This window comes from Nothobranchius furzeri, chromosome 4, assembly GCF_043380555.1.
Source record: "Nothobranchius furzeri strain GRZ-AD chromosome 4, NfurGRZ-RIMD1, whole genome shotgun sequence".
Lineage (NCBI taxonomy): Eukaryota > Metazoa > Chordata > Actinopteri > Cyprinodontiformes > Nothobranchiidae > Nothobranchius > Nothobranchius furzeri.
In genome coordinates, this window is record NC_091744.1 from 13355677 (window position 1) to 13380325 (window position 24649).

Genomic DNA, 24649 nt, shown 5'->3' on the forward strand with positions numbered 1-24649 from the left:
CTTATGAAGCAAATACACCACACCATACAAATATGACAAGTTAGAAACACAAAGGTAAGTTAAAGTTTATTTCCACAACACATTTAAAAGCAACATAAATAATATTGTGTTGCATAATATTAATATGTGATCATTTTTTTCTTAAAGTGTGTGTGTTTTTTTTTGCCATTAAGTCAACTGTTTTAGGAAAAACACATTAACCACTAGAAAGATTTACAGAAGTAATTATGGGATGTTAATCCACTACTGGAGTTAATCTGATTGAAGATGGTGGACACAGACAATTAACATTGGAAAAAAATGCATATATATGTGTGCATAACTGAGCAAAATCAAATATAAAGTGAGGATTGGATGCAATATTATTGTTTCAAATGCTTCATAATGCTTCTTCATAAAATGCATGACCTTTAAATGTAGTCAGACATTATTCAATGTGAAATAAAATAAAGTCTGCACATATTGTAATTTTTTGGAGCATCAGCTGGGGTCAGTTTAAGTTTATTTTCCATAATGCAGAGGTGGATCTACAACTAATTTAGAGAAGCAGAGCTGTCACACGAAGGGAAGTGAGATTTAATGTCGGAGTTTGCTTTTAGAGCAATTTTGTGCAATCAAACTATTTTTATTAGCATGTAAATTATACTAATAACATGAAACAATAGCTTTAATGGTCAGTAGCTACTAATATTTTTTTGATTACCTTTTTGATGCTTTTAGTGATTTTAGTGATTTAGGGATTTGTAAAAAAAAGTTTATTTAACATTTTAATGTTTTATTGAATGAAATGGTAAATAAAACTTACTTGTGTAACTTTATCTGGTGTATACAAATAAATGATTTTTTTTAGTAGTTATATGTCCTTTTAACTACCAAGCTTCTCAAACTATCTGATCATTTATGATATTTAATCCTTACACTACTCTTAATCCTGTTATGATCGTAACTCAGACACAGTAAATCGTTTTTACTGGTTGATGTATCCCCTCCCAATATGGCCGACCGGTCGGCACACTGCTGTAGTGGTTTGAGACTGTCAGTGTGGCATTTAATTATTCATGTCTCAGCTTGAAACTTTCCCTGCTGGAGAAATTTCCGGTTGGTAGACAAAACCGTTTCTACGAGGGGTGCTCAAATCAGTAAGTGGGGATAGGGACAAAACGTTCTGCAAAACAGTCAAAAATATATGAACTAGCCTGCAAAAAGAGTGGATACCAGTATCTACACCACAACATAATCCAATAACTACCCATGTTTAAGCTGGTTTGAGTTATAACTGGTAGATAAAATACAATCACCTTGAACAAATGAAAAATCAACACCTGTGTGATATTTATTTTTATATATGAGTGTAAACAAGGATGTGTACATGCTGCGTTTGATGTGTCAGCATTTTTAATAAAAGACTGCTGCTGTAAAGGAGATAAAACCCAACTGGTCAGCAGATATTGTGAAATTATCTCCAGGTGTTAAAGCGCCAATAAAATAGTTATTTACAACCAGAACTGGAGCTGTGTCTGGATGATAACCGTGCACACGCTGCACATCCTGATCGAGCACAAGCGGTTTAATACAACCATGCTGTAGTAAATCCTCTTTTCTTTTAGGTTGAGAGGTTCAGCTTTTGTTTTAAAGATATCATCAGCAGGCCTGGTCTGTGCTTATGCAGTCAAAGTAGGTCAATAATCAATAATTTATGGCCTGCAGCCTAGAAATGCACACCCTGTGAGCGTTTTAACATGATTCATTTAATGTGTGCTGAATTTAATTTTCTATGCACTGGGTGTTGAGGCTCTGCAGTGGTAAAAACCAGCCAGTGGCTCCCTGAATGCTAGTATCACGAAACAATATAAATGGCTTCTCCTTTATTAATGTTAATAGTTAAGGTTTCAGAATAAAGACTCACACCCATTAATACATCAGCTGATATTTAAGGATGATCTATTAAACCTACTTAAAATCTCTTTTTAATTAGAAGTTTTAATCACTGCTTATATCTGGTAAAATATCATCAATATGTGTTTAACAAATTTCAAGTTGCAACTAATAAGAATATCTTGAGAAGATTGTTGCAATTGTGCTCGTTTATGGACTCTCATAAGTAATTCTGTATTTATATAGCACCTTCTCAGGTTCAACAGCCCCCCAAGGCACTTTACAACTAACAAGTCATTCACCCGTGCACACACACTCACACGCTATTGGCGAGGAGCTACAATGTAGCCACAACTACCCCGGGGCGCACTGACAGAGGCAAGGCTGCTGAGCTCTGACGCCATCGGTCCTTCCATCCACCACCAGCTGGAGAGGCTGATTAAGTGCCTTGCCCAAGGACACAACAACTACAACAAGCTGAGTGGGGTGCAAACCTGCAACCCTCCAGTTAATTTAACTCCTCTGCATCCATTGCTTTTGAAAAACTAAATTCCATCCAGTGTCTAGTGTGTTTTTTTCTTGTTGCATATAAGACTGGAAAGCTTCACAGTGGGGTTCTGTGGAACAATTAACACCATAGGTGCTATAAATATCTGTGTAAATGATCTCAGTTTGGAGAAGCTGCAGTCAAACAGCGCTGTCTCCCAACTTTCACAGTTTTAGGTGAAAACACTATTTTATTAAGAATTGAATGCTTAATAGCAGTAGACATCCTAATAACACTGCTCGTTGCAATAACAAATATTTCAGCTGGAATCAGTTTAAATATGATATTGACATTAGTGCTACATTAATTAAAAAGCCTTTTGTGAAACACTAAACACATTTAAATTGTTTTAAAATGGCAACGGCCCACTTTGTAAAGCAGGGAAGATATCCGGAGTTCATACACCGTACAAAACATTCTAAATTTTGTCATCAGCAAAAGTTGCTGAAATGTCACCATAAAATTATGGGTTATACATTTTATTCTTTCATCCTCTGGGGATAAAAAGCTCCGGTGCACCTGTTTGAGGACGTACAAGTCAGCTGGAGAAGAAAGTAGCTTCAGATGTCAGGCTTTGAAGTCTTACTTCCTGATATTTGGGCATCTCACCTCTGATTGGTTAACAGCAACAGGACTCTACCACTGACACCGTTGGCTTTGCAACGTTGATGTTTTATCTCCACACATAACACAAGCCTGAAGGAGTTCTGTCATGTGGTGGAGTTGCTAATGCTAATAGTTAGCTTCTACCAGCTGAGCCATTCTCTGTTGTTTCCTGTTATAATGAAATGCCAACAGCTGAGGTCGCAGAAATTCGACCATAAAATTACAGGAAAGCACACATATTTGTTTTTCTTTCACGATATGCACAATAAATCATTTTTACCATTAAACAGCGACAGCTGAGGTTGCCAAAATTCAACCACGACAGAACTGGTAATCCATTTTTTTCTTTCACGTTATTGATCAGAGCACCCCTTTAAAAGCCCAGAACCAACATTTTAAAGGTAAAAATAGAAAAATAAACTACCATCAAGACTAAATTTCCTTGGCAACGCCTCCTACAACATGTAAACACTCGTGCATTATTCCACATCCTTTTGGAAGCGGATGACACGTCTTCTTCATGCACATCCATAAAGCTGCTTTCAGCTGCACTGACTCCAAGGCGTTTAACTGACGCTTCAGACTGTTGATGGTGAAATGAAGTTTGAACAGCATAAAAATAACTTTGTTTACCGTTAGGCCTCAGGCGCGTCTTTCAAGCCATGGAAGTGATGCAAATACGTGTTTACACAGAGCTGAATAATTGCTCAAACGCTTAGTAAACAATTACATAATGATGATTAAAGACTTCATAGAGGTTATTTAATTATAATTAATTAGTAGATGTATGTAAATATGTGTGTTTGATTATGCATAAGGGCATTCTCATGAGACAGGTGATTGGTGGTGAACACGAGAAGCAGTAAAATCCCCCGACAGAACCATCTAAAACTTTTACCCTGACAAAAAAAAAAAGTCATGCATCTCTGACCCCATCATGTGGCACATCTGTTTGTCTCGTCCTGCACATGCAGCACGTTTTACAGATTACAGCTGCATGGCTCGGACTCTGAGTCACACACAGCTCCAGTATGATGCAAAGTCATTGCACTCTGATTAATCTGAGTATAATCCCTGACAGACCATTCAGCCTGGCCTCTGCAGCTGGCTGGTTGGAGGGCATGTCTGTGTGCACGAGGGGAAGTGTGTTCATGGTGTGGGTTCAGATGAGACAATGCAGCTTTTCTACTGAGGGATCATCACAACACGATAATAACGACTCCTCTCAGAGAAAGGCAGGGAAGATGCTTCAGCACACGCGGATGTGATGAACCAAATGGCCCCCTTTACTGTCCTGTCTTCAGCCAAATTAGTCTGAAGGCATGATGCACTCCTTTTTCATCCTGCATCCTGCCCTTTCCACCTCTTCACATCAGTTCTTCCTCCTATCATTTCTGTAAGGCATCCTCCTCTATCATTTCCCTCGTTTTATGCCTCGTTTGTGCGAGTATTGTATAAACAGCTGTACCTTAAGATGTAGAAAATAACAAAAAGGAAGCAGATAGAGACCTTTCAGATAAGAGTTTAAGAATGAAGATGACCTCATGTCACAGTTACAAAACAAAACCAAAGAAGTGAAAACCATTTAGCTTCCAAATGCATGCTGTCGCTTTATCAGAGGGTTGCTGGTTCAATCCCAGCACCTTTACTGAGAGGGTTCCCTCATTTCTTTCACCTGAATAATTCTTTGTACTGTTTAATTTATGATTGGATAGTTCCCAAATAATAATAATGCGCCTCATCATTTTTTGAGTCTCGCTTCAGAATATCACTCACATGTAAACAGGTGAGAAGTTGTGTTTTGGCAAAATGCCAAAGATGATGCTCCTTTGAGCTGAATCTGCTTGTGAGGATTTTGCCCCGCCAGCACCAAGTCATCGTTCATCTCTCCTGCAGTGGCTTCTGCCCAGAATGTATAACACACAAGTGGTGAATAAAACATCATCCGTGGCCCAGATTCTGATGCTGAGGGAGAGGAAGGAAGACGAAAAGAAAGGAGAACCCCCAAAGACACTGATGAAAAGTAGCTCATGATGTGAAGGCAAATGAAAAAAAAAACGACAAATTTTCAAATGGTAAAGAGAATAAACAAGTCTGGATATATGCGGTGTAGTCCTGCATACGAGTCACTAACTCACTCATTTGTCTCCCGAAGAAGACTTTTGACACATTTACTCCTCCTATGATTTGACATGCCTCTAAACACATGAAGGGCTAATAATAGGACTACTGCAGGCTGCGTCTGTCTGTCTTCAGTGCCTCTGACAAAGCTGACGTCAGAACACCGAGGACTCCACAGTCCAGCCACAGTATGTGCACGGTTCAGTTTCCACAAAAAGAATCCATCTTATTAAAAGATCCACACCCAACAGAGAAAAAGGCCTTTAAAGCTCTCATTCACTCGTTTCAGTAAATCTGCAGTGGTCTCTAGGATGAATGAATGCCTTATGAGTCGATCTCTGTGGGAAAAAATCTCTCACGCTCCTGTTTCAGGAAGTAGAAGTTAGCTGGAGGAGAGGGGGGGGGGGGGGGGGGGACATGACACGATTTAGAGTCTTACTCATTATTATTCATGATATGCAAACATCTTGCCTCTGATTGGATAACGGCAACTCTGCGCTCCCCCTGTGTCTTATCTCCACAAATAACACAAGCCTGAAGGGGTTCTACCATGTTGTGGAGTTGCTCATGCTAAAGGTTAGCTTCTATTAGCCGAGATGTGCTCTACTCTCTCCTCGACACAAAATGAAAAAACTGCATTGCCCATCGTAAGGCCGAGAGGTTCTTTTGGACCCGATCGTTTTCCCACAGGGGCAGGCTGGGAGGATAATTCAGCCCTGAAATATATCTGCTTGTCTGGCCGCGTGCATTAGCAGGATGGGGGGTTACTGTTGGGAACAAAACTCTCTGACTCTGTTGGAACAATGCTCCACAATAACTTCTACGAGCAAGTAGGAGGCAGATTGTTGCCACAGTCCGCTCGAACCCTGTCAGGGATGTCCGAGCGGGGGGTGGGGGGTTCTTTTGGTGGCTAATGCAGGAAGTGGGGCTAGAGGACCATTAACACATTCAGCCTGCATGTTAAACTCATAACGACTATTGTATTTAAAAAATAAAAGTTAGAAAACAGTTTCTCGGTGAACTTGGACTTTATTGATTCATTTGAAGTCAAGAAACCAAATTCATTAGATGTGTTGTGACTGGGGGACCCCACTCAGATACTAGAAAAAGGGCTCACGCTGCCTGAATCTACCAAATAAAAATTTAACATAAATTGTTTGCACTTGTTGGGAAGGCAACAACATTGTAAACAACAGCAAAGTGCCATGTCAAATGTCCCAATGGAGATTTTTAGGCACTGTTGTGGTGACCAAGAACCATGGGGGCATCTGAGAAGCAAAGATTTGAAATAAAAAAAAAACAGAAATGTAAAAGAAAACAATCTTAAATAATGATCGGGGATGCAGCACTGCAGAAACTAGTTATGCTGGACTCCATCCAGCAGGGGCGGCGTTAGGCCCGGCTACTTGGGCTCAAGCCCCGAATGTTTTACAATAAGCCCCGGATCTAAATTGCGGAAGTAACATGCAGTACCAAAGTCCAACAGAGAGGGAGCAGCTGGCAGTAGTTTGTATACAGCCTGCCTGAGCCTCCACCACTGAAGAAGAAGCCCTTCAGCAGCCGGCTTCTTCTACACTCTCTGCCTGAAACGCATGAGTGAAGATGGACATAAGGATGTTTTTTAGACCAAAAGTACAACGACAGAACCCCAGCTTTGATGAGACTGGTGTTGACTCAGGTTTGTGAGTCTTATTTGAAAATATTTGTTGTGCTGCTGGTTTGCCTAAAGTTAGCTTACTATCAGGTAAAGTTGTTGGAGAAAGAAAGGGAATATTTACTATCATCTCACACTAAACACTAACAGGAACAATACTCTGACCTGAATATGCTTAATATGTAGCTTCAGATTAAAAATTATGTGGTACAAGACATATATGTATGATGTGGACTAGTGCGTGTCACGTGTGTGTGTGCGCACGCGCGTGTGTGTTAAGCCCCAGATCTTCTTCAGTCCTAAATCCGCCCCTGCCATCCAGTACAGCAGCCATGTAACTGCACTGCTGCAGCTGGTCCGATTCAGACCAGCTGGATGAAAAGTTTAGCATTAACATTTCTCTTTCTCTATCTAATTGTGTATCTAATATCAGAACATTTACATATAATCCCTGAGCTCAGTCATTTTTATGAAAAAGAAGGAAAAAGTGAGAAGTTTGACCCCTAAAAATGGGAAAAACAAGTTGACGCTAAGCTGTCTATTCCATCCTTTTTCCTGGAGAGTAAATCCCTGCAGATCTGCAATCTTCCCTGTTTGACTTTGAATTCCTTCCATCTTCCATGTCTTACCTGCTCATCTATGCTTCCTCTCATTTGCTTTATCTTAGCTTTTGTTCCCAGCTTCCTTCCTATAGCTACGCTTCCTTTTTTTTGTCCTTCCCACTCCATCTGTTATCTCCCAGTTGGATCTGTTCTACTCTGCACTGCAGCAGCCCCAGCATGGATCTGGGCTGAATGAGTCACTGACTCACAAGCTGCTGCCCTGAAGCCCTGCAGGCATCAGCCACGTCCAAGGACCCCACTGCTGTCTGTCCCCGGGGCTTGTGTGGACATACATCAACTATTTATGCTCATGTGCACTTGCACATGTGAGTTTGTGAAAATGTGCTAAATAAAATAAGGATAAAATGTTAGTTTCACTTATTTGTCTTTAAACTGAGCTGCCAACTTCTGGTTTTAGTATTCAACACACACACTGAAGGAGCTCAAACTAAAGCTCTCTGGATGAAAAACACCAGAAAAACATTGTGCTGCAAAAACAATACATTCAAATCTGCTAACTGCTTCCCTTTAAAATCCATGCATTCAAACCTTCTTTAATGGACTATTTGGTTTCCACACAAACAGTGCCAACACTTCACGTCACATCTGTTTCACTGTATCACTTAAACTTTAATGCCGTCATAATTCATTACTTTGACTCACAGCAAGAAAATCTGCCCTAAAATGTGGTTAAAATACACCAGAAATACACCAGAAATACACCGGTGTCTCACAGGGCTAATGCTGGCACGTCGTTTAAAGAATAAGTGCAAATTTTTACTTTTTCACTCAGACTTGCGTACAAGTTTGGTGAAAAGCATGACACACGGGCGTCTTTTTGAGCCGTTTCAACACCATAGCATGGTAATGGGTTAAGGTATTGGGCAGCAGTTAACCGAGCATCATTAAACAACAAATAGGAGTGCCTGTAGGGGTTTAAAACCTGTGTGGATCACACACAAATATATAATATTCATGCACATTTTTATGTCGTGATTTCATCACAAAGAGCTTTAATTTTCTCACAATTCATTGTTGGTTTACTCTCATGTTAGTAACAACGTATTCTACATATATGCCTGTGATGACTCTGTAAATATTTTAAGACAATTTGTCTTTTAATGTTTATGAAGATCTTCAAAATTGTAGAGAAATGAAGCCATGCAAACGATGTTAGCCTTGCTTTAGCCAGCAGCTGCAGTCTAGTAAAATCCTGATGCTAAGTGTCATCTTATTTAAATAGATAATAGATCCAGTGAGTTCATTAGTATGTGAGACGCTAGTATGATGAAAAGTGGAGTTGTTATATCTAATATTTCTGAAGACAAAATTGGACACACATCTGGGATTTCTGACATTTTCTGCCAAGCTGAACTTAAAATAAAGTGCCTGCAGAGTGAGTTTCATTTTAAATGTCACGAAAGGAAACTTGTGAGAAGAAAAGAAACCATTTTATCTGGAAAAGCTGCGAGTGCGAACCCCCCGGAGACCCCCCTTTTGTTTTTCTCCTCCACTGGCTCATCGTGGTTCACTTTTACACACTCCCTTCTTTCTACTCACAGCTTTTTGTTCAGTTAAAACCTGATTTCTGCAGACCTATAAATATATAACCACTGCTCCGTAATCATACAAATAATTACACGTTTGTATGAACACACAATCTGCTGCAGGGCCTATGTGTGACAGAGTCATCGTGAGAGCAGCGTCTGCACGAAGCATGGCTCATGTAACTCGGAGGCAAAGACAAGTCAGGGTGTAGTAAAGCTGCTGCTGTCTCCTCTGCAGGACCCAGTAGGCATAAATGCAGGGTCTCAGTTAAATATGTGTATATATATATATATATATATATATATATATATATATATATATATATATAAATAAATATATATACACACACACACAAAGAGAGAGCAAGAGCAAGAGCGAGAGAGAGAGAGAGAGAGAGAGAGATAGGAATTTGTGTGTGTGTGTGTGTGTGTGTGTGTGTGTGTGTGTGTGTGTGTGTGTGAGTGTGTGTGTGTGTGTGTGTGAATTATTTTGATTATTTCCAGGAATTCTGCTCTGTGTCACATTTACCAGAAGACCTCTTAATGACCCCACGCATTCTGAAGTTTATAGAAAAGTTTTTGTTGGGTTTCACCGGGAGCTACATTTCAGAAGAGCATGGTGGTGGTAGTGTAATGTTCTGGGGCTGCTTTGCTGATTCAGAGCCTGGACCATCTGCTATAACTGATGGAACCATCAACTCTGCTCTCTACAAGAGAGTCCCTGACCTTTGACCTGAAACTGATTCATGCTGGAAAACCCCTCTCATGTAGCTGAAATAAAACAATTCTTTAAAAAGGACTAGGACAAAATTCCTCCACAGAGATGTGAGAGACCCTAGTCACTTTGCCATTGTGTCCTTGGGCAAGACACGTCACCTGCCTTGCCTATGTGTGAATCTTAATGGGTCATGGGGTCGTGGCTTCTTCAATGGTAACAATGTAAATCATCAGAGTGTGGGGTGGACCTTTTTCATAGCTGTGGATAGCTGAAATGTTCATTTTGAAATCTGGACCGTGTTTATGACAAAAAAAGCAAAAACAGAAGAAACCCACTTTCTCAGCATTGTGTATAAATTTAATGTTGAACTAAATTCAGTTTATGTATAAAGATATACACACGACTCCTCTTTTTAATCCAGGGTGGGATTCTTCCTGCAGACTGCCTGGGACACCATAAGTGGATAGATCCGTGAGGACAACGCCAGACTGCAGAATAAGACTTGGCTTGGATTATAAGGCGGAGGCAGGAGAACAGAGAGGCTGAAGAGAGCCTTCTGCCACCAAGAGTCTCGGGATGAAACGTGTGTGCGTGTGTGTGTGCGTGAGTGTGTGTTTTGAGGAGCATACAGCAGGACACAAAATCGACAATTCGCTGTGAGCTTGGAGCTGAAAGAAGCACACTGAGAATAACGCCGTGATGAAGACAGAGCTGTGAAACATTCTGCAGATTTTCTCCCAACAAGCTCCGTTCCACCGCTCTATAATCACTCTGAGAACAACGTGACTGTGTGCTCATTTACTGACCAAAAAGCTCATCGAACGCATCTACCTTTGATACACACATAAACCAAACACTGATGGATTTAAAACTACAGAGGAACATCTGCAGGGATGGGGAGGGGACTCTGCTAATGGGTGACAGTTGACTAATCACACAGAATGAACACAATCTGTGCAGCTATCTAATGCCTCGTGTGGGCTGCTACTTCCACTTTGATGAAAAGACCTCTCCATTAAACGGTGAGAAAGGAGCTCACAGCAAAAAAAAAACATTTCAGATTATTTAGTCAGCTAATTGATCCTTGAGCACATTAGATTTTGTTCTGTTGTTGTTAGCCTCTCATCTCGCCGTGGCCTAAACAAACTAGAGCTCCTCTCAATTACATCTCACATTAGAGTAGATGTGTTATTTCCACGAGAAGCCATTATTAGCGTCACCATTCTTTCTATTAGAGGTGCAGACCCACCGACAGGATAATAAATACAGAAAGGATTTTGGAGGATGAAACAGAAGCGTCTGTGGTAATCAGCCTCCAGGTGCCTTGCTCGTCGGCTCGTGTGGAGCCTGTAGATGACCGTCAGTGTCAGTCTGACTCACCCTGGAAAAAGCACAACCTGCCTGAGAACTCGCAGCTCCCAGCTAAAATCAGAACGACTGCATGTCTGAAGCAGGCGATGAGCTGCAAGATTCCTACCCATCTTTTTCTAAATGCCGTGCTTTTACCCAGACAACGCTCAAGTCATTTAGAAATGTTTCCAGGGACTTAATTTAGTTGTTTATGCACCACATGGATGTTGCTGTCCCCATGCACCCTGTTTCATCTAGACTCTGCGTTAGAGTGACAGTAGACTTTAACAATATGAGTTAACAATGTGAGTGGTGGAAACAGGTCTCCTTCTAGAGGATCCCAGTGTTTCCACAGGCCTGAGAGTGTTGGGTCTGCTCTGGTGTCTTCTCTCAGGAGGATGTGCCTGGAGAACCTCCAAAGGAAGGCAACCAGGAGGGATTTTAATCAGATGCCTAAACTGATTTAATTTTATGAGGATGAGCAGCAGCTCTACTCTGAGCTGCCACCAGATGACAGAGCTCCTCGCCTTATCTCTGAACCCTAAGGAGAACCAGACTCGAGCAACTCCACCAGCATCCTTGGTGATGAGGCTCTAGTCTTTAGGTCCATTTCTCATTTCATCCGTCAGTCACGAGCAAGAGAAATTCCTCCGTTTGAGACAAAGACTCACCTCCAAACAATAGGGACAATATGTTTGAGCTATTTAGCAGGATTTGAGATATTTCTTTTCTGGGACACAAAGAGAGGTGGTATGGTGCAGTTGCATAGCTGACTCACACCAATAAGGTTGCTGGTTCAACTCCTGAATAAGGTTTGCATTTGTGGGTTTTCTTTCGGTACTCAGATTTCTTCCTACAGTCCACAAAGATGCTGAGTAGGCTAAAAGGTATAGCTGTGTGTCCCTGTAATGGACCGATCATGTGGTCTGCCCACAGGAGACAACAGCTCCATTAGAGAGGATCAGACAGGTACAGAGGATGGATGGAAACGGTCTGGACACATACATGTTTCCCCGTACTTATCCGGAGCAGTAAAGCACTCACAGGAAATCCCATAAAGGCATCAGATTCTTTAGACTAACCACTGTTGGACTTATATGGCACAGCTGCATTGGTTGGGGGCGCTTTTATGTAGCCTGACTGACACGGCTCAAAATAAATGAGGTTGAATTTAACCCTGAAATCCCGCAAAAGAGGCTGAGTGCGTTTAGAGGGCGCAGAGGTCACGGCGTGCAGCTGCCGGGCTAGCGGATTTCCGACAAGGCGCACTTAATGATTGCATAACACGCTCGGAGTTCCCACTGCAGCTGGCTGGAGGAGGAAACGCTCGTGTTTGTGGCGTGAGCAGCCGCAGCTCTACTGGTGTTTTTTTTTTTTTTTTGTTCCCTGAGCGGAATGTCATCTGAAGGGTACCGAATAGAGGAGCAGAGGAACGGACGGACAGACACTGAACGTGGTGCCAATGGCCGCGTCCCGCTTCCTGGAAGGCTGGCTTAAGCGTCGGGAGGCTGAAACTTGAGTGATGAGTGATTGTTTTGGTGCAGTACTGCACCACGGCGGGGGTTCACCATTTCAGCACCAGGACAGCGCCGGGTGGGCAGCTGCTCCACGAGACGGGTTCGGCTCCAACACAAACACACACACCCTGATTGGAGCAAACGTCCAAACACCCAGGCGCGCGGGACGCCGCGTCCTCTTACCTGAGTAGCTTTGTGGAATTGCTTCTTCAGTCCCGCCACAGACATGATGAGAACTTCACGGCGGCTTTAAATGGAGGGGATAAAAAATAACCTAAAGCTGCTGGTTCGATCAGGGTAGTTTCGGTCCAACCCGATCTGGACTCGATCTCGCAGCCTTGGCTAACCCCAGTCTACGCTGGTCTTCTCCGGAGGGATCTCCTGTGTGTGAAGGGGAGAGAGGATGAGTAAAGTCCCGATCAGGCCATTGGACGGCACAGTCTCACGTGTCTGAAACGGAACACGCTGTGACGTCAGAGTACGCTGCGTTTAAAGCAGCCGCATCGGTACCACGGCCGAACCCGCTGATCTCAAAAAGGGGAGCGGATACTTTCTCACCTGAGGTCAGTTACGCAGTTGACGTAGAATTTATTTTCTCATTAGTTTCGCTTTCATCTGCAACAAAAAGCTAAAGTCGTGTTTCTGCTTATCACGAGTAATTATTAGGATGGTTGTTGGACTCGGTTGTAGCTCTGCTGATGAGATGCGCCTTCAGCACCATGGACAGCACCGGTGTCACACCCAAATGTTTCCCCCGCGCTCCATTTTCTTCCCACCTTCTGTTGGTTGAAGTAGAATCAATTCTATTTTAATCAAGTTGCTAAAAATAAATCCTATTAATTTAAGACACATTTACCCCTTCAGAACAAGAAACGCACCCAGACTGGTTCCTCTGTGTGGGAAAACAAGCTCTCCTCAATCACACACGACTCATAAAGTAAATATCCTGAAATGTTAATTCTTCAGAGCAAATTTGTACATTTTAGCAGGAAAACTTTATTTCACAAGGGAAACCATGTCGACATAACACGGGTCAAAGAAGACACTTGGTCTCAAAAGGAAACATCTAGGTCATCTAAATATCATCCAAACAAAATCCCAGTGACTAGCGCTTGATTCTAAAAACAAATAAATTAAACAAACAAACAAACTAACTAACTAACTAACTAACTAACTAACTATTAACCTCCCAAAGTGGTGAGGAAAGTCATTATTTTAGACAAACCCCACTAGGACAGGAAGGCGTAAAAGATGAGTTATCACCTATCTAAAATAAAACAAAGTGAAGGATCACTTATGTGATTTGGGCAGGTGAGAGCTCTGACCTCATTATGATTATCTACACAGCCTGGCCAAAAAGAGTCACCAACTGGATTTAACTAAGCAAATAGGTACGAGCCTCCTATTGGACTTCAAATCAGACCCTGAAAAGTTGTAAAGAACTCACTAAACTGTTCTCCAGAGCTCACATGGTCATTCAGAAGTTAACATAAAGAAATTATATGAATGACCAACTTCGCCCATGTGAGAGTATCCTGTAGCCATCATACACTGGTTATCTTCTCAGTCCTTACAGCCCCAGCAGGTCCCTGAGGTCCAGTGATCAAAGCCTACTGGTTGTGCAGCACCAGGCTAAAGACCAAAGGTGACAGATCATTTGCTGCTGTGGCCCCCAGACTCTGGAACTCTCTCCCCCTGAGCCTGACATCAATGGTCTCCTTTAAAAAGCTGATAAAGGTTGCTAAAGAAATAAAGTAAATTTTTTTGGCTTTGAAATTGAATATAACTTCCAAACGATATACTTGTGTAATTGTGTAAAGTAAAAAAAAAAGTAAATAAAAGGCAGCTGGCTGACTTGTTCAGGCTGGATTTTGCATGACCTTCAGTTGATTCTTCATCAACTTCTCCTAATTCTGCTCTTTCTACCAACTCTGCTTTCCCCGGGATCCACTGATCACCTCTTTCTTATTCAGTTTCTTTTCCCCTTTCCTCACTTTTTTAATCACAATTTTTACTTTTCCCATTATTATGATTGTTTTAATAATTTCTTAATCTTTGTTCTTGTAACAACCAGGGCTGGAGGACCCGTGAAAGCACCAGACACAGTAAGACGCTTTAAAGTTTTTATTAGGGAACACACAGGGGAGTGTTACCAGTCTGTAGGAAGGGCAGAAGCAGAAGGCTTGGTCAGGAGGGGAAATCCATGGCAGAGTCCATGTAACAGATCCAAGGTCAGGAGTCCAGAAGATCAGAAACTATGAGATAATCCAGTCAGGGAGCAGGCAGGTGGCAAGGTCGAGGTTCAGAAGCAAGGTCAGGAACTTGAGGTTTAGGCAGGGTTTTAGAATGCTGGAGAATCTACTAGCAAAATGCTTTCAATAATCTGGCACTGGCTTGGTGTTTTTCCTGATGTTATATAGAGGTGGTTGCAGGTGGAGCTGATGAGTTAATGTGAGACAGGCGGTTTGAATCAGGTAGATGATGAGCTGGTTGTGGTTGCTGGGGAAACCGGGCCTGGCTGGAGCGGTGGCATGACAGTTCTTTTAAAGCGCCTTGTGATTTTAATCTTGAGAAGCGCTTTTTTAAAGATAGTTTCTTCTTCTACCAGTTTGATGGAGCATGTTGTCTCATTCCAACGTGTTTTAATTGCTGTTTTTCTAACATAAAGCCCCAGTTTAAGTTAAGAGAACTTAATTATAATCTGGTGGGCTGCAGAAGATTTAAAGCCATTACAACATCAAGGCTGCTACGCGAGCTTGGCGTGCGGGGCCAGGGTCATCGGTGGGCGATGAAGGTTCCCTTCAGAGCTGCTGAAAGGAGCAGCCAGTGGCCCCAGCTGAAGAGAAAGGATGCTAGCTAGGCCTCGGCTCGGTAGACGGCGCCTTGGCAGTGAACGTGGGACGCTAGGAGTTACTGCTTAACTCTCTGGAGACGTCATGGACCTATCAGCGAAGTGTTGAGGAAGGAGGGCGCCCACTTCAGAGCCAGCCCAAGTCAGCTGACTATCCCAGAGTCCAAGCTGCTGGTTTTATGTATGCAAGTAGGGATTATGACATCTAGTCAGAAAAACTGGTGTGTGCTGTTTTGTCCTAAATGTCAAAAAGAAGCTGACGTAAGAAAATGCTCAAATTTTACTCAACTCCAGCTTTATTTCTAAAGCACCTTACAGGCACAGGGTGACAGGCACATATTAGTAACACCAGGCAAGCATTAAACCAACAATAAAATAACAAAAAAAAAGAAAAAAGAAATTAAAACAGCTTACAAAGTGCACTCATAAAAGAAAATATAAGCAGACAAACATCTTTAAATTTACTGGAAAAAAATATAGTTTTTATTCTCTAAAGCCACCACGATTCAAAGCTGCTCCCTAAGGATGTCTTCTAGCCTAGTCCACAGCAGGGATTTTTGCCTTAAAGAGAAGGGATGGCCCAAGGGCTGCATTCCATTTAGAAGTCCCTGTTATTGGTGACAGACACTGCTATTCAAAAGGAACATAATCTTTACTGATGCAAGGGATGGCCACACTTACAGGAGAATTATGACCTATTCATAAAACTTACTAGGACATAATAAACTGTCCATATAGATCATATTAATACACATTTTAAAATAAAATCAGTCTATTCTCTCTCCACTGTTAAATGTTTTAATAATAAAACATTATTATTAATGTTTGTTAAATGCAGATTTAAAGTTAAACAGTCTGTAGGTGTTTCATCGGTTGTCATGCATAAAATAAAAGGTGTGCAGACTTTACACAGAGAAGGAGAATCAGATCATCACATCAGAAGAAACACATTTTCCCCCCTAAGTTAGCGATGCACAAGTGAGATGTGGATGTGATAGAATAACACACCTGTTCATCCCCTAAGAAGCAGCATGTCCAGCTGATGACTAATTTATAATCAACAATTTCATAAGGAGATTTCTGCTGCCTGGAAGAGAAGAAAGTGATGTTCACAAACGAGACAACTGAACCAAACGTGTTCGCATCTGCAGCTGTAAATATAAACCTTAAACCATGTTTTTAAATATAAATAATGAACTCTAAAAGAGAACTTTACACTGCCTGGCTTTTTAAAATAATATAAAGATACTTTAAAGCGACTTAATTTGTTTGCAGAGCTGAAACGGCCACGCAAAAGCAAACAACCTATGCGCACAGCATTAATTAAGTCTCTGGAGGAAGGTGCGGCAGAAAACACGAGGCATGCGCATCTCCACAACAGCAAAACATTCCACAATGTGCTGCAGCTCAGATGTGCTTCTATACTGAACCTGGCCGGGGTGAGAATGCATAAATGCATAGGAAACCCACATAGTATAAAACTGCTAATGGCACACACACACACACACACACACACGCACACGCACGCACACACACACACACACACACACACACAGCTAATGGCACACACACACACACATGCACACGCACGCACACACACACACACACACACACACACACACACACACACACACACAGCCTGGAAACTGGAAAAATTTGAATATGGTGAAAAAGTCCATTTATTTCAGTAATCCATCCTAGACTGAGAGACCATCTAAAGGCTCGGGAACCCTTTGCAGGTGTTTTGGATTCATTAGCTGATTAGAGTGTGACACTTTGAGTCTAGATTGTTGAACTTTTTCACAATATTCTAGTTGTCTGAGATGTTCAAGGTGGGGTTTTCATAAGCTGTAAGCCATAATCATCACAGTTATAACAAATAAAGACATGAAATATCTAACTTTGCATGTAATGAGTCCATATCATATATTAGTTTTACCTTTTAGGTTGGGTTACTGACATTAAATAAACTTTTGCACCATATTCCAATTTTTTGAGCTTCAGCTGTAAACGAATGAAATGAGAAATATGTAGGCAGAATCTTAAATTATTCCTGTTCTTTTTACTTTTTTTGCTCAGATGTTTGATCCTCGTTATCTTTTTGTGCAGTCCCCAGATTAAAGTAAACTTTATTATAAAGTAAATTTAAATGCATCAGAGTTTGTAGCATTAATCAGGAGCGACAATGTGCATTTAAATGATAGTGTCGCCATCTTGTGGAGATTTCTTTGAACAGCAAGTAGCATTTTTATTCAGACAGTTGAAAAAAGACAAAATAATAAATAGCGGTGTGGTTCCAGAGTCAAATGTACTGAAAATTGAACATAAGTGGTGAATGTTTGAGAGGTCATTGAGGTAAAGGATGGAAAACGTTAACTCCCTCTAGTTGTCGGGGTTTTTCACAAAAATGTCAGCATAACATCTGTAAAGGATTTTATATACATGCATGTATAAATGTGTTTGATTGTGAAATATAAGTTTAAAAACATTAAAAATTGCAATAATGTAACACTAAACAGCAAACATATTTTACTTCTGTGTACTTCAGTACGCAACACGCGGAGCTTTGCTGCCATCTAGTGGTAAAAAATGATAAAACAGATCATCTGAATGAGAAACAGCCCCTGCAGCTTTTTGACAGCTCATCTGAATGGATTGTTGCGTCAAATGAAACCAGAAAAACCTAAAGTAGAAGAACATTTCACAACACTGAGTGCATCACCCAAGGAACAAGAAAAAAATAGTTTTATTAGAGAAGTTATTACTGACCAACAGAAAATGACATGGTTGTGCTTATTTCCTCTGGCAGCTCTGACAAAGTGCTCAGGCCTGCAGGTCAGTGATCGGTGTGTGAGCTCTCACCGCCTCAGGTGAGCACCCATTCCTCTCAACTCCAGAAAAAATCAATCACACCTGAACGATAAGATCAGAACAAAACTCAACACTAATGCATGAATGATGTCACTGGACTTATGGTATAACTAATATGTTATTTTGAAGTTTTCGTATTTTTAGGGCTGTACTGTGTAATTACCCCATGTTGATGGTGAGAACCTTCGTCTACCCATATGTGAATGTTTTAAGTCAATGTTCCCTATTCAGAATTAAATTAGGATTACCGAATTTGTAATTATTTTAGTGTTCAAAATTAGTTAAATATTCCTTGATGTCAACAGGTCAAATGAGTTCATTCAGATGTAAATTTATTTTAGGATTCACGGTTGTTCTGCTGCACCAGTAGTATACCTATACTCCTCTGTATCACTGGTGACCCGTTCAAACACGAGTCCTGTGAAGGCCTCACCAAACCACTAAAATCTGCTACCTTCATTCACCATAACTGGTCTTTAAAACCCATTAAGAACTTATCAGCTATTTATTCATAGTTTATTAGCTCCTGTTTAGTTCTGAGGCACCAAAGAAAAATAAATTAATTATATTTTTATATATTTAAAATGGAAAAAAGATTAGCTGAGGGTCATGGCTATATTTCACCAGTGATCTCATCGTGTGAACGATGGCTTTATGTATTTTAGTAGCGTGTGGAGAATCTGTTAGGAAACGGAAAGAAAACAGCTGACAAAGGGCCATTTGTCATGCATATGCTTCCTCTGTCACCTGAGATGCACAGCTAACGCACGCCAGCCTGTGATCATGTGTTTGTGTGTGTTTCATGAGGTCCACCAATCCCTGCGCCATCCTTCTCCACTCAAACATGCTAATGTACCTGTGCTTGGCTCTAATTGGTCCCAGTGATGCTCACCCTGCTCCACCTGTGCTTGTGGAAGCCTCCAGTCAGTCCTGCAGTCAGGCCCCTGCCGCTGTGTGCGAGCATGCAGTGCTAATATTATGCAAACAAACACTTTGTTGTTTGGCACTTTTTACACCAATCGGCCACTGTGGAAGACTGGGAGAGGGAGTAAGTAAATGGGGAAAAATGGATAGAAAGGAATGGGTGGATTTGGGGAGGGTTCATGAATTCATTAGTGTGATTACCTGAGGTGTGCTACTTTACAGGGGGGCGGGGGTAATCTGCCAGCCTGCTGCATACCCTGCAAACTTCAGCCAGCCTGCTAATGAGCACTTGGAAAAGTTAGTCAAGGTGGAGAGGTGCTTTGAGGGGCTTCGTGTCCCACACCATGGTGTTTTTATAAATGCTAAAGCAGAAAACAAAGAATGGCGGCATTTTCTATAACAAAAAGGACAAAGAAAGGCTGATGCTGTTTTAGAATGTCTTTTTAATCATAAACTCACATGAAAAAATTACAAATGTAACACTTTACAAGTAGGGTCCCTTTATTAATGCTACTTAGTGCATTATTAAACTATTAAATAAGGTATTAAAACTGCTTAACTATAATTTATAATGCATTACTAAGTGCAACCCCCCCTCCCCCATAATAGTTGACAATAATGGGACTATTAATAAAGGGACACTTTGTTTATTAATGCTTAATAATGCCTTAGGTAACATCAACTCGAGGACCCTTAATGCAAAGTGTTACAAAAATGTTGAAGATTGCCATATAGAACTCAATGTCAAAAAGTTTGTTAGTGGAAGAAGTCCATCCATCCATCCATCCATCCATCCATCCATCCATCCATCCATCCATCCATCTTCGGTCGCTTATCTGGAGTCGGGTCGCGGGGGCAGCAGCCTAAGCAGGGAGGCCCAGACTTCTTTCTCCCCAGCCACTTGGGCCAGCTCCTTCAGGGGAAATCCTAAGGCGTTCTCTGGCCAACCCAGAAACATAGTCCCGCCAGCATGTCCTGGGTCTTCCTTTAGGTCTCCTCCTAGTTGGACGTGCCCAGAAAACCTCACCATGGAAGCGTCCAGGAGACATCCTGACTAGATGCCTGAGCCACCGCAACTGACACTTCTCGACGTGGTGGAGCAGCGGGTCTACTCAGAGCCCCTCCCGGATGACAGAGCTTCTCACCCTATCTCTAAAGGAGAGCCGAACCACGCTCAGGAGAAAATTCACTTTGGCTGCTTGTATCTGTGATCTCTTTATTTCGGGCACAACCCAAAGCTTGTTTTCATAGATAAGGGTAATTCCTTCTGACAGGAGACTATCAGACATTCCCAGCAGACCCTCATGATACATTTGGGACTGCCAGCTCTGACCAGCGTCCTCCCCCACCGTTGAAGCTAACTCACCACCAGGTCAGTTGACAGGTACACTCCTCTCTTCGCCCGAGTGACCAAGACCAGTGTCCGCAGATCAGACGAGACGACAACAAAGTCAATCATCGAGCTGCGGCCTAAGGTATCCTGGTGCCAAGAGCACCTATGGACACCTTAATGCCTGAACATGGTGTTCATTATGGACAATCTATGACGAACACAGAAGTCCAAAAGAAAAAAAAACACTGCCTGGATTCGGATCGGCGAGGCCGTTCCTCCCAACCACACCCCTTCAAGTCTCACTGTCATTTCACATGTGAGTGTTAAAGTCCTCCAGCAGAATGAGGGAGTCACCAGAAAGAGCGCTCTCCATCACTACCCGAGGACTCCAAAATGGGTGTGTAGTGCGAACTGTACTTTGGTGCAAAGGCACAAACAACAGTCAGGACCCCCCCCAATCACCCACACCCACACACAGGGAGGATACCCTCTCATTCACCGAGGTAAACCACAACGTACAGGCACCAAGATGGGGGTGGAGGGGCGCAACTAGTATGCCCAACCCTGCTCGTTGCCTCTCAGTGGGAGCACCAGAGTGGTAGAGTGCTCAACCCCTCTGATGGAAACCAGAGCCATGTGTTGAGGTGAGTCCAACTAGATCTAGTTGAAACCTCTCAACATTGCACACCAACTCAGGCTCCTTCCCCACCAAAGAGCTGACATCCCACATATCGAGAGGCAGCTTCTGTAGCCGAGGACCAGACTGCCAGAGTCCCTGCCTTCGGCTACCACCATCACACATTGCACCTGACCTCTTTGGCCCCTCCTACGAGTGGCGAGCCCATTGAAAGAGGGGACCCAACTTTGGGCTATGCCCGGCTGAGCTCCATGGGTGAAAGCCTGGCCACCAGGCACTCGCCAATGTGCCCCAACTCCAGAGGGGGCCCCGACGACCAACATCCGGGCAAGGAACGACTGCTTCCACTGATACTTTTCTTCATAAGGGGTCTGTTGGCTGCATTTTGACTGACCACTCACCTAATACTCACCAAATAGCACTCACTTCATTCCTCCTGTGTTTTTCGTTTGCCTTTATCAAACTGCATCACACCAATAAACTAAAAAGCAATCAAAAGTAAAAGCACACATGAAGTGTCAGAGCGGGTCATTTTGTTACGATGATTGGTCAAATTCAAGTGGATGAAAATGGGCAGACACCAATATAGCTGCGTTACCGGTGTTAGTGCGCAAATTGGATGTCATCTCGGAGAGGGTCACTGGACGGTGTGGAGATGTTTAATCACCGAATTGACTTCACTGGAGGATTTGAATGATCAATACAGACTTTAAGGCAGAGAGGAAATTTATCTCTGCCTGACCCAAACAAAGTCTTCTTATCCAATCTGACGCCATAAGCAGCCTTGGAGTTGTGTGCAAAAACCCCCACGATGGAAGGAATGCAGACAAATGCTGTGAAAACCCTACCTACCCCCCCCACCTTCAGATTGTGGTCTCTGCCTAGCGAGGTCATCAAGTTGGAGGCACTCACTGTGCTCTGTGCTTTCCCGTGACCTCCCTCCCACCTGTGGATTCAGTTGGCCGAGCGCCACACAGGCTGCTCCCGCTGAGGAAACCAGGGTCCCAGCGCCCCCCCCCCCCCCCACCCCCCCCACCGGGTCTCATGTTGTGAACTGTGACGTTCGTGCTTATATGTTGGGTGTTTTTTTGCACAGTAGAGCTACACCCTACCGGTGTAGCTCTGTTAAGGCCTTTTTCTCCCTCCCCGAACTCTCCTCATGTAATCCCCTCTTCATCTACTGAAATGAGCGCCGTATGGCTGCTCTCGCGGTCTGCCTGTATCTGTCCTGTCTATATGTGTGCATGTAATCTTGGTCAGGCTGTACTGTGGAGTCAAGTTCCTATGCTCTGGATCACTGGCAATAAAATTCTTTCTCATTCTGATTAGTATTACGGCCTCACAACAAGTCTGAGAACCAAAAAGGAGCATTGCAGTCTAGTTTATCTTAACACATAAAGTAGTGACACTGTGACTTGTTTTATTCAAAAGACCTTTTTTCCACATCATTTCAGAACACACTTGTGATATAAATCACACGGGCTCTAGAGGGTTCAGGTAGCCGCACCGAAGAGAGCCTCTGCTCTCAGAGGTAATGTTGGCTTTAGCAGTCTGCGAGTAAAAGTCCAGATGAGCTCCTCACTCATTCTCCCTTCTCTCTTTTTTCTCCCCAGGAGCTGAAGCTGCGGCTTTAGAAGAGACGGCTGTCATGAGCAAGACTTAGGACACCTCGTGTGGATGGAAGAAGAACGAATGTCAAATGAAAGTGCAAGAAGAGCTTGTTTACTTTTAGTGCACAGCCTGAATATGACATGTATATACAGTATGTATCAGACATGGTTACATTCTCCTACTTCTTGCCCCGCGCCTCTAGTTTATCACACTACATCAAAACATTGGCATATTCCCTTGTGTGGCTTGTCTTTTTATCTGCTCCACAGCTTCCCACGGCGGGCCGCATCCACCTATAATCTACTGCCGTTTCATGTCTGTAGCACCGAGGAAGATAAGGGACTTGTTCAAATGAAGATCAATGAGCTTTATACACAGCATCCCTGCATCACAAGCGCCTGACTCCTTTTTCTTTTGTCTCCCTCTCAAGGTGCCATCTGATCTAATATTAAAGAACATAATATAAGAAATATGGAGAAGCCAAACGGGGTTCCTGAAAGTTTGAATAATTACCGACAGTGCTGTTACTGAGCCACCTCTCGGAGGAGAGACAATGAAAACAGTAAACATGTTGCATTATAGATTTGTCAAAAACACATTTGGCAGTTTGTCACTAGTACCTTGTTATTTAAGTCAGTGCCAAGTGTCTGCGGCAGTGAAATCAAAGCAGACTGATGTATTGGCAGCAATAGATGGAGCGTGAAACTGTGTCAGAGAAGTAAGGGAAATCCCCTGCGACTGTTTTCCTTTCACTCCACATCTGGCTGACGAAATCTGTAAGGACTAATTGTGTCTGAGTTGGAGGCTGAAGAAACTCTTATTTAGTACATTTTTACTTTAGTTTCCATCAATGTGCGTTCCCACCCGAGTGGCACGAGCTCACACAAGACCAAAGAAATCATCGACTGAGCCTAAAGTCAGCCCAGACTACCTCTGGCTGTTCAGGAACAAATACAGAAAAGCTGAATCAAAAATAGTTTTGCTAAAAAAACACAGAGAAAGGGGATAGAATGACACCAAGATAAATACATTAAAGTGCAAAGGGAGGAAAACTTTGCATTTTGAGCGACTGATCAAAGTTGTTCCCACAGGAAATCTCCTTTAATGAGATCTATACAAGAAAAGAAGGGAGGAAGACAAGAAAAGGAGGTACCATTCCTACACAGAGGAGAGGGATGAATCATCTAGGATGCCTGGTGTGTATTGGGTGAGGAGGTGGCGGTGGGGTGCTTTTCAAGATCGTTTTAACGTCTTCACTGTGGGAGCGTCAGAGGCAAGGCCAGGTTAATTAAACCCACGGGAGGAGCAGCTGAGGAGGGTGGGGAGCACATTTGAATATGTCACAGAAATAGCACGAGTGTGTCAGCCAAGGCCGGATGGCGGAGCACGGCGAGCAAATATGTTGACTATGCATTAAAGGGAGGAGAGAGAAAAACAGACTGTCAGAAGGAAAAAGGTGGGAGTTGTGGGGAGGTAGGTACTGATAATCTGCTCTTCGCGTGCCACCGGATTCCTCTGCGTTATTAATGTTTGTCATTAGCAGCTTTGCGCTGGAGGACAGTGACTAGAGAGAAAGAAAAAAGTGCTGAAGAAATTTATTTGGGACAAATATTGACAATAGCTGGCTCCTGGGTACGAGAGAAGAAAAGATGCAAACTATGTTAATGAATGGTAATTAACCACTGGGGTTCGGCTCTTCTGAATCACAGCTAAATTGGTCCCTGAGTTGCAGCTAGAGACAGTCCTGGCCTAATCCTTTATTATAAAAAGATAAAGGAAAACGACATAATTAGCATATATTTGTGAAGGGAAGGGGGGGGGGGGGGATTAGAAAGTGGAATTATTTCTTTTTAATTCCTGAACGGAGGATTTCTCACACATTTTT

General features: G+C 42.5%; 1 protein-coding gene and 1 long non-coding RNA gene across 6 annotated transcripts in view; one reads left to right on the forward strand and one right to left on the reverse strand.

The window, feature by feature from the left end:
• The window catches only part of sh3gl2a (SH3 domain containing GRB2 like 2a, endophilin A1), a 50081-nt gene extending 37023 nt beyond the window's left edge, over positions 1-13058 (reverse strand). For all 3 annotated transcript variants that reach the window (XM_054743675.2, XM_070550115.1, XM_070550114.1), the window contains exon 1: positions 12721-13058. In XM_054743675.2, the coding sequence (XP_054599650.1) occupies positions 12721-12765 (45 nt within the window). In that variant the 5' untranslated portion in view covers positions 12766-13058. The remainder of the gene's footprint in view (positions 1-12720) is intronic.
• Positions 12962-23144, forward strand: LOC107389168 (uncharacterized). Of its 3 annotated transcripts, XR_011520266.1 has the most exons (6): positions 12963-13100; positions 14612-14642; positions 18198-18258; positions 22608-22684; positions 22767-22915; positions 23034-23144. It is a non-coding gene; the product is annotated as an uncharacterized lncRNA (long non-coding RNA). The 3 variants fall into 3 exon arrangements; XR_008563844.2 differs by having other exon boundaries at positions 22767-23144; XR_001573404.3 differs by lacking the exon at positions 14612-14642 and having other exon boundaries at positions 12962-13100; positions 22767-23144.
• Positions 23145-24649: the final 1505 nt, after the last annotated feature.